This window comes from Euprymna scolopes, chromosome 36 (genome assembly GCF_053919585.1).
Source record: "Euprymna scolopes isolate OS-2025 chromosome 36, ASM5391958v1, whole genome shotgun sequence".
Lineage (NCBI taxonomy): Eukaryota > Metazoa > Mollusca > Cephalopoda > Sepiida > Sepiolidae > Euprymna > Euprymna scolopes.
The window spans coordinates 18,147,688-18,174,697 of record NC_136517.1 but is presented as its reverse complement, the minus strand read 5'-3'; the positions used below and the strand labels follow the sequence as shown (position 1 = coordinate 18,174,697).

The 27,010-nt window shown below is 34.0% G+C and overlaps 1 protein-coding gene across 6 annotated transcripts in view; it reads left to right on the top strand.

The window, feature by feature from the left end:
- LOC145260369 (presenilin-1-like) overlaps nt 1-14,696 on the top strand; it is a 76,572-nt gene extending 61,876 nt beyond the window's left edge. For all 6 annotated transcript variants that reach the window (XM_080118313.1, XM_080118314.1, XM_080118315.1 and 3 more), the window contains exons 7-11: nt 744-842; nt 4,013-4,120; nt 5,437-5,706; nt 8,808-8,920; nt 14,070-14,696. In XM_080118313.1, the coding sequence (XP_079974439.1) occupies nt 744-842; nt 4,013-4,120; nt 5,437-5,706; nt 8,808-8,920; nt 14,070-14,225 (746 nt within the window). In that variant the 3' untranslated portion in view covers nt 14,226-14,696. The remainder of the gene's footprint in view (nt 1-743; nt 843-4,012; nt 4,121-5,436; nt 5,707-8,807; nt 8,921-14,069) is intronic.
- The last annotated feature ends 12,314 nt before the right edge of the window (nt 14,697-27,010 follow it).

Here is a 27,010-nt window from a genome sequence, read left to right as displayed (position 1 = left end):
TAGATCTAGTTGGCTAATGAACATAGATGATTATCCAATGTTGTGTATCAGAAAGTGTCTCTTACAAAAATATTTGGCTGGATATAGTATGAAATTAGTTGGAATTTCAAGTTTTAATACTTAAAGGACAGAGACCAATAATTGCTGTAATTGACTTGTTAGTCAGAAGTAAATATTGATTTTTGTAGAACGAAAACTACCAAATAGACTTGCTTTTTGGAGATCCCTTTTTTAGGGTAATTTTGGGGAGAACCAGTTTTAAGGAGACATTTTTAATAAAAACTTTTATTAAAAATATTAAAAATAAGCTTTTGCTTTGTTTATTTTTTTAATTTTCTTTAAAAAAAAAAAATTAGTTGTTTCCAGCTTCCACATCCTTGAATTGTATGTACAAAGCTGAACTATCACTATATTTTGGGAGAACTTCCTGTTAAGTGTTTCTTTATCTCAAGTTTTGCGACATGCACCAATGGCAATTATGAAGGTAATAAATCAGATTTACTGTGAATACATTTTGCATTAAAACAAACTTAAACAATGCAAGACAAACATCGGTTGCAATTAATTCTTGCTTTTTATTTATTTGATAATATTTTTTATTTTGAAAGACTTTCATATTTTATTTGTTTATTATTTTATTTACAACAGATAACAACTAAAGCAACATCCTTTTTTGTGATCAAACTGATATTTTTATGCATTTTTTTATTTCTTTATTTTTATTTTTTTACAAACTTCTGTAGATCTCATTGCCGTACTATGTCCGAAAGGTCCACTTCGTGTTCTTGTGGAGACAGCACAACGCAGAAATGAAGACATTTTTCCTGCTTTGATATATTCGTGTAAGTGTTTGTTTTGATGGTTCTTGTTAAAGTCTGGTTGTAAAAAAAATAAAAATAAAAAATTTAATCAAATCTCAATGTCTTGGAGTTACAAAAAAAAAAAAAAAAAAAAAAAAAAGGAGAGGGGAAGAGCATTGCTCGGTTGTAAAATATGCTTAAATATGATATTTTAATTTATCCAGATTTTGTCTATATTATTATAGTCAATTCTCTATCGATTATTTTGTGATATTGTACCCAGTATATAGTTGTAATTTAAAAAAGAAAAAAAAAAAAAAATGGTGACTTTGGCACCATCAGCCAGAATTGAAACCAAAAGCAAAATTTTAAAGCACAAAATGGAAGCAGACAGACATAGTGAGTTTTATAAATGACTAGCCTGAGTGCCCGGTGTTGCCTGGGTGTTTGGGCAAAAAAGGGGAAAAAAATTGTAGTAGGCAGGCAGGCTCGAACCTGTGACGTGAAGGCGGAAAAGAAAGTGGAGGTGTGTGTAAGGGTGTTGGTTGAGCAAAAAAAATGGAAATTGCGAGCGCAAAAAAAAAAATTCTTTTTTTAAATAAGAGTAATAGGCAGGCTCGAACCCGTAATGCGCCAGAGGAAAAAGAGGTGAAAAAAAAAAAAACGTCTTACCAATGTGCATATCGTGGTTGTGACGTCACGGGCGATCAAAATAACCCCTTTTAAGCGATATCGTGAACGCGAGGGTTGAATGACTTGCAAAAAATGTCAGTGAAAAAATCGACACTCTCTGTAAAAAAGTGCCCAGTTGAGAGTGAAGGAATAAATGTTTTTAGCCCATTTTTCAATATTTGTCGTTCGAAGAGTCAGGCTTCACAAAATGATACTGATCTCATGAAAATCCGTCGCCTCTGTCGAAAGTTTTAGGCAGATATACAAACATACATACATTTAAACAGACAGATGAGATTTATATTATAGATTACAATGAATGAATATGCTATAATGCCACTTTCATTGTATTTATTATTAATGTTTTCTTCTAATTTACATGAGTAAAATATTTTTAAAATATTTTTCTCCTTAAAACATAGTTGACTCCCTCCTCTTCAAAACATATAGCTTTCAAATCGTGAACTGCTTTGACTATTACTAGAGTAAAAAAAAAAATATATGGCAATGTTTGTACTACCAACTTACAAGGAATCTTAAGTTTTCAAAACAAAATTGTGAAAATAAAGTGTCTCATGATCGAACAATATTTTTAAGGAATTCCTATTTGAGTCACGTAAATTCCTTCAAGTCAAAAGTGTACCCAATTTATAGTAGTAACTCAAAACTATATATAAACAAACAGATGCAGCTTCCATTCCAAAACTTAATTGCCGCCTAGCGTTGTCCAATCATAAAATATATTAAAAATATGATATTTTAATTTATTCAGTATGTATTATGATAGTCTATCGATTATTTCATATGATATTGTATCCAATATATAGTTGTGATTTCAAAAGTAAAAAAAAATAATAATTATGACTTGGGTATCATCAGCCAGAACTGAAAGCAAAACTATAGCAGTGAAACCTGTGGCGTTACTACTGGATGGTCATCAGTCGGATATAAAGTAATTAGATAACAATTTGCACATGTGTACAAGAACAGTTTTAGTAAACTCACACTTGGCAAGTTCTGATTTCTTTTCATTTTGACCTCCTTAATAACTATTTAATCGGCCCATAAAAGAATGGCCCACAAAAAATGCAATCACTTGGGCTGCCTAGCATCGCTTTATAAGCTTTCGTCTTGGAAAAGGTACTATTTGAAAAAAAAAATGGAGCCAGACAGCCAGACATAGTGAATTTTATAAATGAGATTAGAAAAAAGGTGGAAGGATGAGGAGGAGATAAAGTAAAGCTGAGAAAAATCAATGAAGAAGTAAAGACGGCCAGTAGGGAGGAAGAGGTGGGGGAACTGAGGTCGAGATGTGTTAGTCATCCACAGACAGACTATTGTGCTGTATCACAGCTCTTCAGTGCTGCTAGACTAGCAACTGCCTCAAGCCAGTAACGGAACTTGACTTCATACATGACAGTGTTATGCTATTTTGACTACTGCTAGATAAACATGAAATACTGTAGGTATAAAAATAGGTAGGCTCTCTCTCTACCATGCTAGAAAACTACTTAGGCCTAAAAGTATCCTGTACCTCTATAAGGCCACCATTCGCCCATGTATGTTGTCACATTTGGGCTGGTGCATATGCTACTTATCTCTCACTCCTGGACAGAGTTCAAAAGAGTCGCCAATCGGATAGGTCCTGAACTGTCATCTAGGCTTCGGCCTCTGTCCCATCGACAAAATGTTGCATCCCTCTGCCTGTTCTACAAGTACTTTAATGGTGAATGCTCTGACGAACTACAAGCACTTGTAACCCCTCAACGTGAATACCCCCGACAAATCCGACAAGCAGCTAAATTCCACCCTCTTCACAGTAGAGGCCCCTAGGTGTAAGAAAGCCTTCTACTCCAATAGTTTCTTCCCCAGAATTGTTAGACTTTGGAACTCAAGTTCAAGTGTAATGTGAACAGACATCTTGCTACTCCTCTCCCTTCATAAAATCCCTGCAACTTATGTCCCCGATAGTAGCCTCCTACTTCAAAGTTGCACTGTGCCTTGTTTGGGGTGAAAATTGAATTAAAAAAATAAATTAATATTTAAGATATATACAGGGTGTCCACAAAGTCTGGCTGCATTATGTAGCCAGACTTTGTGGGCACCCTGTGGACACACACACACAAACACAAATCAAGAGGAAATGATTTATGGAAGAATCATGTTTTCATGTGTTAAACATTAAAAAAGAAGAAAATGGTGTAAAATTTCATTTTCTTTCTGTACAATTGTATTTTGTGCTTGTTCTATCATCAAAAAAGTCATATCTTTTTGTTGTTTTTAAACTTCTACGCAACTTTTTCAGAAAATGTTATTTTTCTGTGTTTCTTGTAATTTTAGTTGTTTCTTAATATGTTGTCATTGAAATTTAGTCTTATCATCCAAATCTCGAAAATGTTTACAAAGATAATGAAAATAAAGTTGTTCTAAAATTTTCGTCAACAAAAGTAGATCTTTTTTTGGTATAAAACCTTAATCAAATAAACGACCACAAAATGCAACGATGATCACATCATTTTCCTCTTTCTCATTCAATACAGCCACAATGGTTTGGCAAATCGCCACCATGGTAGACGACTCAGATTCCCGAAATGACTCCGGTACAAACAGCACATCAACACTAACCACAGTTGCAAACTCTTCACCAGGTAAAAATCAAATTTAAAAATATAAAATAAAATCTTTCAACTGCATAAAAAACTGTTTTCTAAATGTTTATCATTTGTTTATTGCTTTTAGGGTCTCAGAATAGCATTTAAAATGTTCAAGTTTCGGAACAGCATTTTTAAATTTACAAGTTTCGGAACAGCATTTTTAAATTTACAAGTTTCGGAACAGCATTTTTAAATTTACAAGTTTCGGAACAGCATTTTTAAATTTACAAGTTTCGGAACAGCATTTTTAAATTTACAAGTTTCGGAACAGCATTTTTAAATTTACAAGTTTCGGAACAGCATTTTTAAATTTACAAGTTTCGGAACAGCATTTTTAAATTTACAAGTTTCGGAACAGCATTTTTAAATTTACAAGTTTCGGAACAGCATTTTTAAATTTACAAGTTTCGGAACAGCATTTTTAAATTTACAAGTTTCGGAACAGCATTTTTAAATTTACAAGTTTCGGAATACAATAGAACACTAGAATACAGTGGTCCTAGGATACGTTTTTTTTTTTTTTTTAGGTTACGATATGGAATACGATTATTTTCTGGCTCCTTGTTATGGTATTTGCCCCACCTTATGGTGTTATTTATAATGTTTTGATTATATACATGTATATTATATACTGTACTGTATTTTGTTACTAATTTTTCATGCCATATCCTGGGGTTTTACTGTAGCATTAAAAATGTTTAAGTTTCAGAATATCATAAGTTTTTGGCTTAAGAATTTTCTTTATTATTAAACTTTATTTGAATAAAAGTAATATTTTATGTATTAACTTGTTATATCCATCCGGGACTTTTTTTATTCTATTACCAATTTTATAAGGCATTTTGATTTGGTTTTGATTCTTGTTTTAGCAAATTATAATTTCTTTTAGTAGGCCTATTTTTATTTTTTAAAAAGTTCAATTTAATCATTGATATTAATTGAACAATCAAATTTATTATAAAACTTATGTTTGTAAACGTAATAATGTTTTCAATTACATTTCTAAAATTATTGGATATAAAATAGTTTCCAAAACATTCAATCTTTTAATTAGATGTGGATTTCTTAAAAATTTTAAAGCTGGTTTAAATGACTTTTTATTTTATATTTTAAATTCTTTAAGATTTCGAATCAAGAAAATAATTTTTTTTTTTTTTAAACAAGAATCAAATTTAAAAATATAATGCAAATAACTTTCAAACCTAGAAATTACTTTCTATTCGACAGCTTAAATGCTTACAAATTCTTTTCAATACTACAAAACTTTCATTTTGTTTTTAACTGCTGAAACATATTTTCTCTTGTCTCAGCTGTGAATCACACTGCTCCTGCTGCTGCTTCCAGTGGAGCTGCTGCTGCTAGTGAAAATGCCAACAGCATACGAAATGAACTTTACTCTGACGTTCACAGCTTTGGCAATCAATACACGTCTTCGAACAGCGTTGATTCTCAGACTGCGCGCAGGGCGCAAGCTGCCTTAGGAGAACTGGAGAAGGGTCCGTCAGCAAAACCCAATCAGCCGTCATCTGCACAGCGTTCAAGGCCTTCCCATGGTTCAACTGAAGAAGAGGAAGAAGAAAGTAAGTTGTTCATAATCAGTTTACGTCAACTTTTTTTGATTGATTAAACATTTTGTGTTTCATTATTTTATAAATAATCCAATACTTAGTGATGTGCAGAATTGTGATGATCAGGGTAAACTCTCTGAAAGACTCGAGTATAAGTCCTAGTACTGCCCATTTGACACAATTATAAGTATTCGCTAACAAGTTCGGAGACTAAGGTTCAATCCTCAGTCGAGTGAGACCAAAGACTTAAAAAATGTTATTTGATGCCTCTTTCACTAAACACTCAGCATTATAAGTTGAGGATCAAATGTAAGTAAAGTAATCTTTGGAAAAGAGTGGTGCCCTCCCCTACATCATAATGTAGTAGGTAATTAAAAGGGAGCCTTAAGATTGCCCTCAGTTATGATTGGTCACTTTGCGTTTCTTTCATTTTTTTTTAAGTATTAAGAGAAAAATTACTTGTGCCCCCTCAATGTACATATCCCGATTAACTGGTCAAGCAGTCAAATCCCACCCCTTCAATGTTGAGATCCCTAGATACCAGAAAGCCTTCTACACTAATAGCTTCCAGACTTTGGAATTCCTTCCCGGTTTCTTGCTTCCTTGACTGTACTCATATGCAGAAATTTAAATGTAATGTAAACCAACATTTCACTATTCAACTCCCTACATAGTGCCCCTATAGACATTATCCCATATAGTAGCTAGTTATATTCAAGTGGTGATATGCCTTGTTTATGGTGAAAAAGAATTTAAAAAGGATGGGGGGCGATGGTTTAAATTTGATTATGTGACTTGAATTCATTTCCAAATCTTTGAATTCTTGTAAAAAACAAAAAAAAAACTCACAAATCTTTTCACTTTCATCATGGAGAAATTCAATTAGTTGTGGGAAAACTAAATTATTTTCAATTGTTATAAACCTTTTTCCTGAATCTCATTTAGTTTTTTCATATGCTAATGCGGATAATTTTGACACTCCTGTTACAAACCAGTTAAATCACGATACTTGTTTTCTTATGGCAACTTTTGACAGTGATCCTACCTGATAGTGGACAATCTTGATCTGGAATCAAAAGTTGGCATGGCAACCACAAATGATAACGAAAGAACGCATTCTTAATGGATGAAGATGTAGTTTATCCAGTTGAGTTTTATATCTGCTGTAGAACAACTGTCGTGTGAGGAAGAATGCCTTTATTCGAGTGCATAGCTCCATTCAAATTCTCTTAGTGCTACCAGATCAGGTTGTCTGAACATACCAGCTTCCTGACTAAAAATGCATCAATCATTGAGGTTATTGTTTTTTTCTTTTCTTTCTCTTTGCAAAACTCAATCGATATTCCTCTACAAAACAACCAAACCAATCACCATGAATGGATGTTTGAGGATGTGAGAAACTTGAAGCGTAAGACCGTTTTTAAAAATAATTGGATTCCGCAATAATTAACCCGAAAAGAGTTGATATGCCATAAAACAAAACGCACATCATTTTTAGACATTTCTCAACATTTTTGTCCAGTGATGACTGCTGCTTTCACACTCTATCATCCATTCATAGCCTTGAACCCCTGGACGGGCGTAGACCATCTACAACTTTGTAGATGCTTTTGTAGCGAGGAGTTCTTTTTTCAGGGTGAGGGTGCTGGCCCTATGCCCAACCTTCCCAGAAGGTACATACAAAGCCTAGCCTTTCTGAATGGTCACCCATCTGGTACTAGCCAGGCTCAATGTTGCTTAACTTTGGTGATCTGCCGAAAACCAGTCTGTCAACGTGATTGTGCCGTACTCACACTTTATCATCCCTTGAATTAAGTTATGGTTCTCATGTCGGACGATTAACCGTCCGAATCCCTACTAACTTTATATCCTGATTACTTGTTGACGTAGTCTTTATCGAATATTTCTACTTTCGGTTTAGAATTGTTAGAACATTTTTTGGTCCTCCGACAAAGGGATTGGACCTAGTAATTCACTTCTGTTCATATTTTTTGTTTGCACTTTTCTCAATAATCATGCCTTGGATTTTTTTGAAATTTTGAACAAACATTAGTCATGGTAAGAGTAAATTTTTCCCCAGAACAGATTTTCTGGGATAACTTTGGTTGACCCTCTAGGAGGCATTATAGGGATAAAATCGCTTCCAAATCGTTCGTCCATTTATTTGTTTGCATTTTTTTCAATAATCATGCCTTGGATTTTTTTTTTTTTTTAAATTTAGCACAAATATTAGTCATGATGAAAGTAAATTTTTGCCAGAACAGATTTTCTGGGATAATTTTACCCCCCCCCCTCTCCAGGAGGTATTATAGGGGTAAATTGCCCCCAAATCTTTCGTCCATTCGTTTGTTCACATTTTTCTCAATAATCACGCCTTGGATTTTTTTTTTAAATTTTGCACAAACATTAGTCATGGTGAAAGTAAATTTTTCATTCGTGAAGAGGGACTCCGCCTGCTCGGATTGTTTTATTTAAGTTTATATGTTTAATAAAGATTTATAATTTGTTCTTTCATTAATCCTGATTATTTTTTAAATGTAACTGGAAAGTTGGATTATTTGAACTGTTTTCATGTTGAATAATATTTGCACAACGTTTCGGCTAATGTAACCTCCAGCCTTCTTCAGGTGTATTTTATTGAACAAGGGAATCTGCATGGAATTTCAAACGGGACTCTTTACTTGGGGGTAGCATGCTCTCGTTTTGTCAGCTATGACTCTGTATAAGTCTTAAATAATTGGCTGACAGAACAAGATTATGCTGCTCCCATGAATTAAATAAAATGTTCTGTTAAAAATTTTGTGCAGATTCTCGAGTTCGACAAAATGCACCTGCAGAAATTATACCGAAATGTTTTGCAAGTAATGTTGAAGATGAGAACATTAATCCAAATAATTCAATCAAATAATTCTAATAATTATCAATCCTCATCTCAAAAATTTAGAAACATAAAACTGGAAAGTTGTTTTAAAGCATCATGTTTTTTTGTTTTGTTTTTTTTAATCAACGATAAAAATATCAAACCCAAGTGTTGTTACCTTTTTGTTTTTCATTGTAATTTTCTTCTTTTTTTTTTTTTTTTTTTTTTTTTTTTTTTTTTTTTTTTTTTTTAGGAGGTGTTAAACTTGGTTTAGGGGATTTTATTTTCTACGGTGTTTTAGTTGGCAAAGCTTCATCCTATGGAGATTGGAATACAACATTGGCCTGTTTTGTAGCCATTTTGATTGTAAGTAAAAGATTTTACCCCCCCCCCTTTTTTTTTCAAAAATTAGTTAAAACATTAAAAAAAAAATGTTAAAATATGTAAGCAAAATAAATATTTAAAATAAAATATTAAAATACGTAAACATTAAAAAAAATATTTGCCAACGTGTGAGAAATGTCTATAACAGTTTTTTCTCATCAAACATGAACACGTGGAATAATCAGTTCTATCCAAACCAAAAAAAAAATAAAATAAAAAAACTGTTTCTAATAAATAAATAAATAAATAAAAAAAACTGCTATCCGGTGCTTATTTAAAATTCAACTTAAAAAAAAAAAAAAAAAAATATACAGAAAAATCTTTGATATATGTACCCGTCACATAACAAAAATGTCATATTCCAAAAATCACAAATTGATGTAGTTTTCTTGGGGGTTTTTGTTTTTTACATTTTTTTTTAATAAGAAAATCAAATCAAATTTTATGACTAGCAGGATCATAGAGCCACCATGTGTTTTAAAGTTCAAGGGCAGACAACTCAATTCGACTGCCAAAATTTATGGGCTGTGCCATGCCAAAAATTATAAATTTCTAAAAAACGTAAAATTTCATTTTCTTAGCTAAAAAAATACTACTTTATCAGTTTGTGTGATTTTTTTGGAATATGACTTTTTTGTTCCGTGAGGAGATCGTACATAAATATTTTTCTGTTTTTTTTTTTTTTTTTTTTAAATTTAGTTGAATTCTAAATAAGCACCAAAAAACTTATAAAGTTTAATGCAAAGAAACACTGCTGCTAAAATGTTCTGTAATATTTTTGTCCTGATTTCTTGACATTTTAGCAACAACGTTGGTTTACACACTAGCTTTAACATTGTGTTTTTATTTTTATATTTTTACTGTCCATTTCTTTTTCATTTGGAGCTATATTTTTTTATTATTTCAACGAACAAAAATTATTAAATTAGCATAAACTAAATTATTGACACTTAAAACAAATGCTTATGAGACCAATTTCGGTTTTATTATTATTAGAAAAATCAGACTTTATGCAAATAAAGTCCATAATATTAAAAAAATATAGGATTAACGAAAATGAAATGATAAAATGTTAATTGTTAGACAAAACGAATCAATGTTTTGAGTTTTATTCATGAAAAAACGTTTGTTTCCTTTTTTCTTTTTTTAAAGCACACTCTTAAACTGATTTTTTTTTTTTAAATGATTTTTTTGTTTGTTTGTTTATTCACTAGGGAGTCACCACATATCAAGGCCTGAAGGCCACTCGAAGATAATAAGTGATGAATGGAAGGTGGTCATGTAGTAATCGTTAATGTTGTAAATTGGGTAGAATTTGGATTATTTAAGTGGAAAGCTCAACAAGAACTTGTTTACATTAGACTTCAAAGCCACCATATTGTAATTGGCCGGGAAGCAGTCCAATGGAATAGTGTTCCACATATGGGCAGTTCTAGGAAAGAAACTTTGTTCATGGAATCTGTATTTAGGCACATATAGAAAGTGGAGAAAAATTATTAATAATGGTTGTAGCTAGTCAAGTGTTTTTGTGAAAGTTTGGTAAGAGAGGGACCATAGATTGAAACTTAGACAGACACTTGCCATGAAAATAATGATAGAGCAGAGACAGGCTTGCAATGTCTCTTCTGTGGGAAAGATGTTGCAGAGAAGAGAGAAGAGCATCACCTTACTAGGTTTTGAACTCAATCAAGGCTAGATAGGGCGCGCTAAGCAGCTCCTGCCCAGATGTGGCAACAGTACTCCATTTTAGGATGTACCTGGCTCTTATACAGATAGAGGATTGCATCGGCAGTGAGATACCTACGGTATTCTACCGCTCCAGTAAATATCTCACTGCTGATGCAATTCTCAACGGTAGGATAATCCACTCATTTTTCCAGCAATCTTGGTAACAGATGTTCATGTAGTGTTGTACATTAAGAGATGACGAGGTGTAAGCTTATGTGCAGCTGACATCATGAACGAGAGACAGCAATTCAGTCTCTTTTCCTGGTGAGCCTTTTACAGAATTAACAGATTGCGAAAACCTATGGAGAATATTCTTTTCACCCCCGCCTTCCTAGGCATTAACGATAGCGATGTGGCATCCTGGTTTATAATGTGTTTTTTCTGTTTAGTTTTCTGATATATTTTTGTTGCTCATGGAATCGTTAATAAAATTCAGTCTTTTCTGCAATCAAACCGTATCTTTTTTACAAAGAAGTCACCACTTATCAAGGCCTGGAGGTCACTCGAGGATAAGTGTTAATGCGTGTGCACTAGTCAATGGGACAGTGACGTAGTAATTGTTAGTAGTGGAAACTTGGCAAATTGGATTACTTAGAAGGATGGCTCATCAAGAACTTGTTTACGTTGGACTTGAAGACATCAGCGGGAAAGCAGGGAAACAGAAGAGTTCCACAGGTGTGCAGTTCTAAAAAAAAAAAATTTTGTTCATGAAATCTATGTTTGGGTTTCAGCACAGATAAAGACTGGCGAAAATTATTAATAGTGGTTTCAGCTAGACGAATGTTTTTTGTGAAAGTTTGGCGGGGAGGGAGGGACCGTAGATCAGATCTCAGACGAGCACTTGCCGTGAAAATAATGATAAAGCAGAGACAGGCTCACAGAGGTTGCAGGGAATAGAAAAGGGCATCCCCCACTAGGCTACAAAGTTTATTTTGAACTCTGTCAAGGCAGGATAAGCTGCTACTAGTAGCACCAGCCAAAATGTGGCAACAGTACTCCATCCTTGGACATACTTGGCTCTTATAGAGATTGAGAATTGCATCAGCAGTGAGATATCTTCTGGAGCGGTAGAATGATCCCACCATTTTTCCAGAGGCCTTGGCAACGGATTTGATGTATGTGTTCCATTTCAAATCAGGAGTAAAGGTCAGACTCAGAAGCTTGTCAAAACATGGAGCCTGCCCAAGATGAGAGCCATTCATTTCAATTGATACCAGACGAGGATCAGAGCATTGATGATGTAAAGATAGGAGCTTGGTTTTAGATGCATTAAAATTAACCAGCCACTTCTTTTCCCATTGCACCATGTACTCAAGATCAGGGGAAAGAGAATCAGACAGAACTTGGTCATTTACAGGCTTTGATGTGTTGTCATAGATGGTAATGTCATCAGCATAAATGTCTACAAATGATCTTAGAATGTAATTTGGGAGATCATTGATGTAGATCAGGAAGAGAGTTTGATCCAGGATGGACCCCCCTGAAGGACTCCAGCATTAACACTGTGAGCTTCTGATTTCTGCCCATCAACCACTATTATGAACCTATCAGAGATAAATGATTTTATAATTGAGAAGACATTTCCAGCTATACCATAGCTAGAGATCTTATGGAGTAGACCTTTATGCCACACCCTATCAAAGGCCTTTGTTATGTCAAGCAAATTGCCCTAGAAAAGAAGTCTCCATCGAGAGATTCACTAATCCTATGAGATATAACTCCAATATGGTACAGATAATCTTCAGACTATGATTGACTTGTCCACCAAGTTTCAATCATGAATCTCCAACTGTCTCTATTTTATCAACATTCAATGATGTGCACCAAAATGTGCACCTCTGCATTGCAAACACACCTTGGTATGATGTGCAAAATTGTCAATCACTCCGAGACTCTTCATTCGGTCCTGATTTGGGCTGTGATACCGCTTTAGTTCAGGAATAGTTTTGGAATTATTTTGATAGACATTATCTTTTTGATAATTCCCACAAATAAAAATCTGGGAGGAGAATTAAGTTTCATTTAATGTGAAGCTCATTTCGGATCACGTTGCTGCTGATGAGACGATCTTTGTCGTGTACATTCTCACATCACTGAACAGTAAAAAAACAAAGATTGTTGAGAATTCATGGCTGAAATTTGGTGGACAAGTCAGGCATAGATGGAAGTTTATTTGTGCCAAGGTTGTGAAGTTTATCTGTGCCAAGGTTGTGAAGTTTATCTGTGCCAAGGTTGTGAAGTTGATTAACGATTCCATGGATAACATATTCTTTTACAAGTTCAAATCACTTGGTGTGTCGTACAGTAAAATGATAACTTTTTACTTTTCATTTAATTCAAGAATTTTTTTTTCTTCTACAAAATAAAATTGAAATTCTAAAATTTTGTTACTGATTTTTTAATGCCACTGTTGGTTGACTGGGATAGTGTTCATGAGAGATGGAGAAAATCATAAATAATTTTAGCCATGTCTTATAAAAGTTGGACTTTCATAAATAATCTATCTTTCTATTATTATTACTATTATCTAAAAGTCACTTTGTGTGAGAGAGAGTTCCTTCCTCATAGGTTCCGAAACGGCTGAGCCTATCTTTTGCAAATTTCACACAAAGGAAACTTATATGTCTGGCAGTGTTCTTAGATATGTTTTGTACAGAAATTCATCTGATAAGTATCAAAAATCGAAAAGAATCCAATCCTAAAAATAGTCTTTCTTTTTATAGCTAAAAAATAATTTTTACAGGGGAATATCTTACGTTACACTGGCCAAGGGAGATAATTCTCAGCAAATCTCTTTTTCTTAATAAATTAACAGAACTATTGCCATCTGAACATATAGCTCAATGGTAGAGTATTCGACTACAGATCGAATTGTCCCCTGTTCAAGCTTGGATGTACCTCTCAGAGTTCAATTTACGATAAAAGAAGTAGCATTTAAAATCGCCGCAAATCATTTCTTTGCATATTTTAAAACTAAACATAAATAAGAAGTGACTTTTCCAGGGCATTCATCATCAAGCCCAAATATCAGCTGACCTAATATTGTAAACAAACACAGACAGAATTTGATGAACGACATTATCATTATTTAAAGAAAATTTTTTTCGAATTAGTCCACCGGGCAAATTATTCCTCGTAATATATAATAATCAATAGAGGATTGATTCTATAATAATACATATGTAATCTGCATAAATTAAAATATATTTAAGCGTATTGTACGACTGGGCAATGCTAAGCGCCCAGCTAGTTGTTTATAGGTACAAGAAACGTGTGCAAATTCGTGTTAAGCTTTGCTTGTTTTTTTTTTGTTTTTTTTCTAATATGCTTTCTTTTCTTTTTTTTTAATATGCTTTTTTTTATTTATTTTTTTTAATATGCTTTTTTCCTTTTCTTTTTCTAGGGATTGTGCTTCACACTACTCCTGTTGGCCATTTTCCGTAAGGCGCTTCCTGCTTTGCCGATCTCCATTACATTTGGTTTGATCTTCAATTTTGCAACGAGTGGACTCGTGCGGCCGTTTATGGACAGTTTGGCCAGTGAGCAGATGTACATTTAACAGTTCATTCGGAATATTCGTACAACTTGTAAATGTCAGGAAAACTTTTCATTGGTCGAAGGTGGAGTAACGAGCAACGTATGACAACCATCGCATACCTGTTTGATGACAGCCCGCTCTCTCTCCTCTTCCACTGTTGCTGCTTCTGCTGCTTCTCATCATTTTTAATTTTGCCACTGTGAGATCTGGGAGGGGGTGTCTGACTAATTGGGGAAAGGGGGATTTAAGTTGGGGGGGGGAATCAGAGGGAAGGGAGGGGGCATACAAATGTGGACATCTGAGATTAGAACCACATTTCATCCATATTTGGCTGGCAAGCTGGAGATTTCTATTCATGCCACTCTGATGGTGGAGTTGATAAAATCAGAATGGTATTGCTAGCGTCACAAAAATTTCATTCTCCGTGTCTTTATTTTTATTTCTTCCTTGCTATAAAAATAAAAAAATAAATAAAAAGATACAGTCTCTCAATGTTTATTTGTTTTTTTTTTTGTTTTTTTTTTTGTTTTTCTTTAACTTCTTTTGCTTCTTTGGACAATTTTGTACTTTTTTCCCTGCTTTTCTTTTTAATGATTAATTTTATTTGAAATTTTACTGAAGAAAAACTGCTTTTCTCTTTTATCGTAGTCTTTTTCACCAGTTCCACTATTTATGTTTGAGTTATGAAAAGGCTCAACTGCTCCTACTGATTCTCCATTCGTGCGACTTTGGCATGTCATTCGAGCAATCTATGATGACAGACAGCCAGGCATGACCATTAGTTGTTGCTGATTCTATATTCAAGCAATTTCTGCACATAAACAACCAAACGGATTTAATCACAATGCTCGTGAATAAAAATTACTTGAGTGTTTATTTTTGGAAACAAAAACCTCATAATATATTTGTTAAAATAAAATTTTTAATAATATTTAATAGTAATTTAATAATATTTAATAATAATTTAATATTTTTATAATATATTTGTTAAAATAAAATTTTTAATAAAATAAAAACCTCATAATATATTTAAAATAAAATTTTTATTTTTTTATTTATTTTCTTATTTTTTTTAAGCCCGAATAAAAAAAAAAAAATTTGCATTTTTTAACACAAAAAAAAAAAAAAAAAGCAAATCTGCACAAAATAAAATTAGAATTGTATTTACGGTTGCTTTCTGAGATTTTTATGTCAAAAACAAGTAATCAATTTTAGTTTGGGCAGACTAGCATGATTTTTTTTTTTTTTCTTTGTGAAAAAGAAGAAAAGAAAAAAACTTGAGATTTCATACAATTTTTATGACTGACTATTGTAAATAAATCAGCTCTTTTTTTATGTGCAGAGGTTGCTTGAATATAGAATCGATGTTATACATAAATAGTAACACCCTCTTTTTCAGTCTTTTTTACAGTTTTTTCTTTGTTCCTTCTGCTGCTGCTGCTGCTAAATTGAATATTATTTGACACATCAACACGTAAATTTTAAAAACAAAACATACATTAACAGTTTGAATTATACATCATTCAAAGATAAAATTAATATTGGCAGCAATCAATATTCTCACGGTTGTTTCAAGTTCAGCCAAACCCCAAAAAATCAACAATAATAAATTTTCTTTCGTAAACTGTCATTCAATTCTCATGATGGAGCAAACGTCAAACTTAGATTTCAGAAATGATGTATAATGGTCCTTCTGTTTTTTTCAAATATTTGTTGGCTATAAAAAAATGACCCCACATTAATGTCCTCAGGTGAACAAATTTAGCCTTGATAACATTATTTCTGTCTTAATTAGTCTAAATTGATACAAGTCTTTTTATTTTCATAGATGGCCGAACAATCTCAAAGATAGATATTTACTTGCTCGCTGCAAGAACAAGATGTGACACACAGGTTTGAAAATGGATTAATCGAACTTCTGACTGAGGGTCAGCCTGGCTGTTTACAAAATTAAGCAAGAACAGATTTGTCAGCATTGTTAAGTGATCGATAATAACCCAACCCCTCCTCAAAGTTAGGCGGTACTAGCTGGGAGAGTGTGCTTCCTATGACTGAGGTGACGAATATTTCATCCTGACAAAGAACGGTCTGATTCTGATAAAGCAGTTCTTATTCTGTTTGATTGATTTCCGAGAACAGATCCTTGGAAAGTATGCAAAATCCCCGAAGCATTTAGCGTCTCCTCTTACCGACACAATGTAACAAGATGGGATGTGATGTGATGAAACAGTTCTCACAATTTCCCTTAGTCAGTTGTTTGTTTTTTTTTTTTTTTTTTTTTTTTTTTTTTTTTTTTTTTTTTTTTTTTTTTTTTTTTTTTAGTTCAATGTTTACTGAATCTTTTAAGACTCTTTTTTTCTACCTTCAATTTTTATCTCTCAATATTTTTCCTTGTGTGTGAATAACCCGTTTGATAAGTTACAAGCATCACACGTTTATAAAAAAAAACATTTGTCATTTATTTACCTGCCCTCTCCGTCCACAATGGCTGGATCTGACACAAAGTCAAGCTTATTTATGAGTTGTAACCATTACTGAACTTGACATTAATCTGGAAGGACTTGAACTGCGGAAACAATCGTTATCTTTTATAAAAAGACTAGCGGCGTTGTCCAGGTGTTTGGAGGTATGTGTGTTGGGGGGGGGGTAGATCAAAACAAAATGGTGATTAAATAAGTGAAGTAATAACCCTGTTTAAATATTAACGATGTTAAACTTGTTAAAAACAATCGAAAAAATTTTTGGGAGGGAGGTAGGCTCGAACCCGAAGCCTTGAGGTTAATAGTCTGATGACTTAGCATGACGCCACGAAGGCAGGGATTTGAGAACCGCTGAAAATAAACGTTTAAAAACGCAGGTGTTTGAATGTCAACGTATAGGTCAAATATCACGGCATAGTAGCAAAGAAAATGAATTCACAACGCGAATTTTGTAAGATAAAAGTCGCTGAAATAAAAGATATTTACGACGTCATTTCGTAAATCGTAGATATTATAATCTAAGGAGTATATAAAAAGTTCTAAGAAATAGTATTCCCCCCCCCTCCCGGAGAACTCCCTCCAAAAAAGCCTTTGGCAGACATACAGAAAAAATGCTCACATTAACACACATTTTGGCTTTTATATATAGATAATTTATAAATTCATTAGTTAAGTAGAATTGTTTAATGCTAATTTATACTTGAAAAAATTTAATTTGAAAAGTTACGTTTGAATGTGAATTGCCACAGATGTAATCTTGTTGGATAATTATTTTCTAATGATAAAGAATAGAGAAAGGATGAACGTTTCAAACGTTTTTTTTTTTTTAAGACAAAAACAAAACAAGGAATTTCTATCCTTTTCTTCTTGAATATTATTTGCACCACATTTCAGCCGATGTAACCTCTGATCTTCTTCAGGTGTGTGTTGTCGAACTCGAGAATCTATATGGAATTTTGAAATGAGCCATCTTATCCACGGAGACAAAATTTGAGTAATGGTTTATGGTTATGAAATTATTTAAAATTCTAACATAGCTTTAAAAAAGTTAATTCAAATAGACAATATCTCATCTGACAATTAATTTTCAAAGACAAGAATTTATAGCAGTGATATGAACTTATACAATTGTCTGTTAAATAACAAAATAATAAAAAAAAAATTTTTTTTTAATACTCATTGAATTTCATGAGGAGATATGTGATGCTGTCATTTCCCCTGTTCTCCTCTTTTCAGTTGGGCATGCTTCTGAACTTACAAGATCATATTGTCAATTTATTTTCTCAATCCGAAAGCCTGATTCTTGGTTTTTCGACTTTTATTGCTTCCGAAATCCTATCATCGTTAACTCTCTCCAGTTCTGATGCTAAAGATCTTTTAACATCTTCCATCGAAAATCTATTCTCGATGAAGAATTTCACACCTACATGATCTGCCGATGGAACAACTGTTGGTCTAACATTATTAGGGTGAGACAAAGGTGCTGACAGATGGATTTATGTTCAAAATGAAAAAAAAAATATTTGATTGAAATGGCAAAGCAAAAACATTATTTTTCAGTGATATCAAATAAGTTTGCAAACAGTTGACAAAAGATTGTAATTATATCATTATAATAGCAAAATTCAAAATATTGAATTTAAAGTAAAACTTAATTGTCATGTCGCAATAATGAATATATCCAAAAATTATGAAAAACAATAAGTTAAAAATTAATTATTAATGAAAACAGTTTTTGGAAGCAATTAGTGAAAATTGAGTTTTGCTAAATTGGCCTAAAATTTGAAGTTTGCAGGAAATAATCAACTCTCTTTTCTTGCAATTTGAACTTTTAATTTTTTTTTTTTTTTTTTTTTGCAAAATTTAATTTTTGTTGTCTTTGAAAACAGTTTTCATTAATAATTAACTTCCTACCTTATCGTTTTTCGTAATTCTTGGATATGTCCATTACTATGACATGAAAACTAAGCAGATACCATTTTGTTTTACTTGAAATTCAATATTTTGATTTTTGAATTTCACTCTAATAATGATAAAGAAGCAAATATTGTTTCAAAGAATGTGGATTAAATTAAGCCAGCGATAAATTTGGTCAGAAACTGATATGAAATTGACAAAAAAAAAAAAAAAATGCTCATTCAAGAACAGAGATTAAAAGTTCCTGGGAAATTAACAAGTTCGTTAGGGGTGAATCGACGTGCAAAGATCTGATGTTAATTTGTGAATGAATTTAATGAAAACAAAATCGTTCTTTTCATGTTTTTTTTTTTTTATCTATACCAAGGGAAGCAACTCTTGCTCCAATCTTAAACAAAAAGGCAAATTATAATTGCACCAGTTACAGGGTGGAACGATAAAATTATCGCCTTAGAAAAGACATGATTCCATTTCTGTTTTATGAAAACCGGTTTTCTTTTTTGTTGCAGACCAGTTGTGTACAAATCCCAAGAGTAATAGGAGCCTTCTATCATGTTTGAAAGTGACACAATGTTCAACGAGCGAGATCAGAGATGCGCCACTGTACAGTTCATGCTCTCTACCGATCCAAGTTATAACAGGACCATCGCCAACACTCTCAAAATGCATTGCTGGATTGTCATGAATAACAGGGACATGTCCAGGGTGATGAAAACAAAGTTTCTAGCCGTGGTTATGATCTTTAGTGTTGTTTCAAGTGAGGGTCACATTATGCCATCTCACATCTTTGAAGTCGGCTTGAAAATCAACACCAAAATGTACCTGGACGTGCTGAAGAACGTAGTGATATCCTGGTGCAATCAGGTGGCCGCTGGCAGACCCTGAGTGTAACAGCAAAACTTGGAGCTAGCCAACAAATTCAAAGAGACCTTGGTTTCAGGAGTGTTACAACTTTGTACCCTTCTCTCACTGGCACCCCTCTTCCCTCGACCTGACCCCACTGGATTACTTCGTTTGGTCATACGTCGAGAACATCACCAACATGACCTCCCACAATATAAAAGCCAGCCTGATTGCTGCCATCTGCCGAGCTCCTGCCAGCGACAGTAGAAAAGGTAAACTCCTAGTTCCAAACCTATATCAAGGTAGTGATTGAGGCTGAAGGCGGCTACATTGAACAGATGTCAGTTCTACTACATAAAGTTAACTGAATTGATTTTTACAATAAAAGTTTTAAAATAAACTGTAGTGTTGTTTTCTTTAGGGCAACAAATTTATCGTTCCACCTTGCATTAATCAGATTAGCATTAAGTGACCTTTTTACTAGGAACAAACTGTTTTGATACTACACTTCATTTCTGTACTCGATCAGTGAAGGAGAAATTTTTCTGGACTGAGGCAATTTTTATTTTTTGCTCCAATCCAGAATGCCTTTTTCTTTATTTTTGTGAACTTGATTTTCTCCACATTTAAAACTGACCTTGTGTCTAACTTTGCCCTCATGGGGAGACAAGTAAATAAGAACTGCAATGAAAATTATCTTTATTCCAATATTAAGTTCAGATGTTCTTTCTCCTACAAGATCACAATAATGCGAACACAATTAGGTTAAACTTGATTGCAAATTCACATTGTCATGTGAGTTGGTTCTATTGCACTAATGCTGCCATTATATTTTTTGTTTTTAAATTCCCGTTCACGGTAGGAAACACTATTCAACTTGTTTTTCCACAGAAATGAAAATATGATAGAAAGGAGTTGTGTTTGAAGGCTATATCGATGCGGTTCTTGGGAAGCACCATATGCATGAGTTAGCATATAAAAAAAATAATGACAATATTAGAAAGAATTTTCAATTATATTACGTTTATTTACCAACATAATGTGCCGTATAAGATGGTAGATGTTGATGTCCCTAATTTTCAAGACTAGTATCTCTTCTTCAGGGGAGAAAATAAAAAAACGACCATATACAACTGTTCAGCGAGGCTTTTATTCCGGAAGTCATTGTCGCAATCTGCTTGTCAAATCAATTTACAGGATGCGAGTTGTGATGGATATTAAATATTGTTAGAAATTATTGTAAAACAAATAAATAAATAAAAAAATACCATAAAGTTTCAAACATTAATATTGTCATGTGGAAAGTTTTCAAAATTCTAGTCATGTTTTTTTAACTATGGCAACACTATGAAGAGCATTAATGATCAGGATGTTGCTGATTTTCTCTCTTCTAATGTAGAGCATGTTGTGAAATGGAATGGGGAAGATGGCTGACTACTTTTGATGTCTAAAACAAACCTTTTCTTTTTCCACTACCAACGCTCAGATCCACACTTTGCACCAGCTGAAATGAATGGCTCTTCCCTTTCAGAAAGCCCCCTGCCTTGATAAGTTTCTAGGATTGACCTTTACTCGAGACTTGAAATGGAAGGCTTATATGCAATTTCTTGCTAAGATCACTGGAAAAAATGGTTGGATTATTCTACTGCTCCAGAAGATATCTCACTCCCGATTCGATCCTCTCTCTACCTGTATAAGTCAAATACGCCCTAAGATGGAGTACTGTTACCACATCAGTGGAGGTGTTGCTATGAGCAAACTTTCTTGCCTTTGACAGATTAAAAATTGACTTTGAAATCCAGCGATAGATGTCTTCTTTTTTTTTCTCACAAAACAAGAGTTTGCTAGTTTTTCTCTATTCTATCGTTATTTTGATGGCAGGTGCTTGACTGAGCTCAATCTATGGTTTTCCCTGTGAAACATTCACGAAACCTCATCTAACTACAACCACTGTCAATAATTTTCCTTTCTCCCTCCACGTACTTAAAACTAAACCGAACTTCCATGAGCAAAGTTTCTTTCCAAGAACTACCCGTCTGTGGAATACAATAAAAAGGGACTGCTTCCCAGCTGATTACGACATGGTCCTTTTCAAGTCCAATATGAGCCATCCTCCAAATCAAATTTTGTCCAGTTTCAGCCATTGTTACCAATCTTCACAGTTTGTCTTTTCTGACAAAATTTTTAACTCTCATCCTCGATCGACCTTTTGGCCTTGATAAGCAGTGACTCGTTTGTACAAAAAAAAAAAATAATAAAAAAAAAATAACAACTGCAATGTTGGTGTCATCATCATTTTGGGAAAACAAAACGTTTGGGTATGAAAAAAACAGTCCAAATTTTGAGTGCATTTTTCATCCGAAGTTCTGAAACGTAGAAAACAGAGTGAAGCGTTTTCGTTTTACTCATCTTTAGCGTTGATTTTTAAGATTTAAAAAAAAATTACGTTTGAACGTGAACTTGCCACAGACAGACGAGATCTCATCTTGTCTGTCTGTGGCAAGTTACTAATTTTGACATATTCAATTCTGTCATATGATTTTGTTGAAGATTCGAGATAACATCCCTCTTAGATGGGGGGGGGGGTCCAAAAAACTGTCTCTAACCTATTAAGTCCTGCACTCAAACCTCGGATGTACACATTCCTGACTAACCCGATAAGCAGCAAAATCCCACTCCTTCCCTGGTAGATGCCGAAAAGTCTTCTATTTCCCTCGGACTGCTAGACTTTAGAATTTCATCAGTCTTCTGATTGACATGGAGAAATTTAAATGTAATGTGGACAGACATCTTGTTGCTCAACTCCCTACATTGTGTCCTTACCCAAGTGGCACTGTGCTTTGTTTGGGGTAAATCAATGTAACAAAAAAAAAAAAAAAATTATGGGACAATATTTTATAACTTTTTTATAATTAATTTTTTTTCTTTTACAAATACTGCTTGATTTAGTTTCAATTCTATGAGTAAAATTATTAAAAAAAAAAAAAGGCCATTCAGCTTTCGATTCTCATGAATTTGCTCTCTGCAACAACGAAACATCATTTACCATGTAACACAGCACCAACAAAACGAATGAAAACCTAATCTATTTGCATTACTTTTACAAGATTGTGCCATGTTTCAGCATCTTTCTAGGCGGAGTCATGTTTTTGGTACAATCCAGTGCCCACAGTTTGGAAGATATGTTTTTCCTCCACACGAAAAACACGATTGTGTGTCTAAACCTTCTCTTGTTGGGAACCCATTAAAGCAAGGTGTAAAAAAAAAAAAAAAAAAACCTGGAAAAAGTTTAAACTAAAAAAATGTTAGGAAAAAGTACTTATATATAAAATACTGATTTTTATTTAAAAAAATAAATAAATAGATTATCAATCCTAAAAAAAAAATATAGAAAAGAAACCATTTCATTTCACTAGAAATAATTTAGGTGATTAAAATAAGATTTAACATGGACCCGTGTTTATAATCAATGGTTTTTTTGTTTGTAAATAATTGTCAAATAGTTTGAGGAAAATTTTTAATAAATATAAAACTGTGGACCGTCCTTGCTTGCTTGAATCTTGTATTATAATAAAGTCATATTCTTGTCTGCTCACAATTTAATTAATATATAGAAACTAAACAACTAGCCATTTGCATTGAGGTGTTTCCATCACATAATGCATTTTATTAGGGGACATCAACTGATCGAAAAAACCCAAAATACACGATTAAAACCGGATCTCCAACTTCTAACATAGACCCCCACTACATGTCTCCTTCTCTAACATCAGGGGTCTACTTCTAACCTTTCAGAGGTTGAAACCCAATTATAGGAGACTAAACCAGACATATTATTTCTAAGTGAAACTGGCATTGGACAGACTATTTCCCTAGAGTTTGTAATTAAAGGATACTCTAACTTAACCTCTAAATCCAACCCCCGAGATCGCCATGGGCATGGAGGATGTGCCTATATAAAAGATGGCTTTCCATGTGGTGGGGACATCTCCAGAGAAGATCCTAACTTACCCTACATGTGCTTCCGGGTTGCACTTGCTCAAACTACTGCATTTATATTTACTCTCTATTGCCCCCACAACAGCGGAGTTACTATCTTTAAAAGCATATCTGAGAAAATTGACCACGTCCTATCTGCTTATCCTTCAGCTAATATTCATGTTTGTGGAAACTTTAATGTTCACAATGTGAAATAGTTAACTCACTCAAACAAGACCAATGATGAGGGGAGGTTCTGTCATTTCTCCATTGCTTATGACCTCACTCAGATTGTTCACAAACCCACCCGTGTGCCCGATACTAACGGCCAGTATGCAAGTCTCCTAAACCTTTTTCTTACAACTTGCCCCAAACTGTGTTCAGCTTTCGTTCTGTCTCCACTTGGATCTTCTGACCAATCTGTTGTATCAGTTAAGATAAAAATGAAATGTGATAAGTTCACAGATGTACCTCTCTATCGTACAGTATATTGATACTCTAAAGCTGACTAGGATAGGTTCCGTACATTTATATCAGATCTACATCTGCATTCCATGTTTAAAAAGGATGTGTCCTCTATAGCATCAGATCTGACGGAATGGTTAATTGTAAGTATAGATTGTTTCATACCCTCGAAAAACATAACAATGGTTCTCTCCAGAATGTGTTGCTGCCATTGCGCACAGAAATCAACTTTTCCATTGCTTCCAACATAATAGATGACTAAAGCCGCTTTCAGGACTGCCAGCAACCACTGTAAAAATGTAATAAAGACTGCAAGAGAGTTGTATGCTCAGTCTGTTAAGTCCAAAGTAGCTGAGCAGCAGCTTGGTTCCCACCAGTTTTGGCAAATAGCAAACAGAATCCTGAACAGAAGCGTGTGCTCTATCCCAACTATCATCAATGGACCTGAGGTAATCTCGTCAGCATCAGACAAAGTCAAACTCTTTGCCAAGAACTTTGCAGCTAACTCTACACTTTGCGACAAAGGCCGCCAACCTCCAATATTTCCTCCTGTATCAGAAAACACGTTATGTGATATACAAATATCTGTACGTGATGTTGCCAAGCAAATCAAAAACCTTGATTCCAGTAAAGCAACCGGACCTGACGGTATTCCAATTATAGTACTCAAAAGACTTCAACCAGAACTAGCACCCATACTTACAAAACTGTTTAAACGTTGTCTTAAGGAGAATTGCTTCCCATCACCCTGGAAAATCTCATCAGTATGCCCTGTATTTAAGAATTCAGGTGATCGCTCATCTCCCTCTCAGTACAGGCCAATAAGTCTCCTGTGCGTCATGAGTAAGTTGCTGGAATCTGTGTTAAATACAGAAGTAATCAACCATCTCATCAAAAATAACCTTCTTAGTGACACGCAATATGGTTTCCGTTCTGCTAGATCTACAGCAATTGCTTTTGACATATCTAAGGCCTTTGATAGAGTATGGCATAAAGGTTTACTTCACAAGATCTCCAACTACGGTATAGCTGGAAATGTCTTCTCACTTATTAAATCATTTCTCTCTGATAGGTTCATAAAAGTAGTGATTGATGGGCAGAAATCAGAAGCTCTCAGTATTAATGCTGGAGTCCTTCAGTGGTCCATTCTGGGCCCAACTCTCTTCCTGATCTACATTAATGACCTTCCAAATCACATCCTTAAATCATTCGCAGACATCTATGCTAATGACACTACTATCTATGGTAGCACATCTAAGACAGTAAACGACCAAGTTCTCTCTGATTCTCTCTCCTCTGATCCTGAGCAAGTCGTACAATGGGGAAAGAGGTGACTTGTTACTTTTAATGCATCTAAAACTAAGCTTTTATCTTTACATCATCAATGCTCTGATCCCCATCTGGGATCAATTGAAATGAATGGCTCTCGTCTTGGAGAGGTCTCATGTTTTTACAAGCTTCTGGGCTTGACGTTTACTCCTGATCTTAAATGGAACACATACATTAAGTTCATTGCCAAGGTCGCTGGAAAAATGGTGGGATCCTTCTATCGATCCAGTTGATATCTCACTGCTGATGCAATTCTCTATCTATATAAGAGCCAGGTACGTCCAAGGATGGAGTACTGTTGCCACATTTGGGCAGGAGCTGCTAGAAAGCACTTATCCTTCCTTGATAGAGTTCAAAATAGACTTTGTAGCCTCATAGGGGATGTCCTTTTCTCTTCCCTGCAACCTCTTTCTCACAGAAGAGATGTTGCAAGTTTGTCTCTGCTTTATCGTTATTTTCATGGCAAGTGCTTGGCTGAGCTCCAATCTATGGTCCCCCCATGCCAAACTTTCACAAGAAACACCCATCTAGCAGAAAACAATATCAATAATTTCCCCCACTCTTTATCTGTGCCTAAACCTACACATAGATTCCATGAGCAAAGCTTCTTTCTTAGAACTGTACGCCTATGGAATTGTCTTCCGTTTACCTGCTTTCCAGCTGACTACAATATGGTTGTCTTCAAGTCTAACGTAAACAAGTTTTTGATGAGCCGTTCCATATGTTAACAAATTTACCAAATTTCCATTACTAACGATTACTATATTGCCCAATTTCTACTATACACTCTTTAACCCTTATCCTCGAGTGGCCTCTTGGCTTTGATAAGTGGTGATGCCTATGTAAAAAAAAAAAAAAAAAAAAATTATCGACCCTCTGTCAAACTACTCTCTACTCCCTCTCTTTGATAAAATCAAAAGTAAACATTTTGGCCATTTAAAACGATCAACCACTTGACTGTCAAAGTTATGCTTTGACGGTATATTAGAAGGTAAAAGATGCAGAGGAAAGCGAACGAAAAGATGGAGAGAAAATGTTTTAGAGTGGACATCTCTCAACAGTTGGGCAGCCATCAATCAACTTGCCAGATCGGAAAGAATGGTAAAAAATAAGTCACGTGAGCTCGCAATCCGTACCAAGCGGAAGATGCAACTCACAATGATAGAAAAGGCAGTTTCACAAATTAATTTTCATACCGACTTATATATCCCAGCAGGATTTCTATATATATATATATATATATATATTACGTATTCAAAAGAAATCTACATTCGATGAAAACCCTTATTTGCATATTACATTAAAGAAAATCTATTTTAATAATGAGCTTGATTTTATTGCTTGTTGCAATATAATCGTTTTAATTGTTCTATTTAGAAATATTATTTAAGATTAATTTATTTTTATTCACATTCAATTTATTTTCAATTATTAACAGCTGACAAAAGTTGCATTTAAAACCGGAAGTAAGCTTATTTATTTAAGATATGAGAGTCATTTCCCATTTAAGCTATGAAAATTACTTCATGTTTGATTTTCATAGACATTGATTGATGTGTTTTATGTTTCCCTAAATCCAACATGAAGTCACGTTTTATAACAAGTTAGGATATTCAGTGTAGCTTAAATAGTATGTGACTAATCCCTCCCCCCCCCCTGGCAATATGTTTCACTTGAGGAAGGCTGGGTATATGCAGCTAGTATTGTTATAATAATGCAGCGAATACAGAATCTTCCTAAAGGAATTGTTTTTTTCTTCAATTTAAAAATCGTTTAGGACTAAGACAGTTTTTA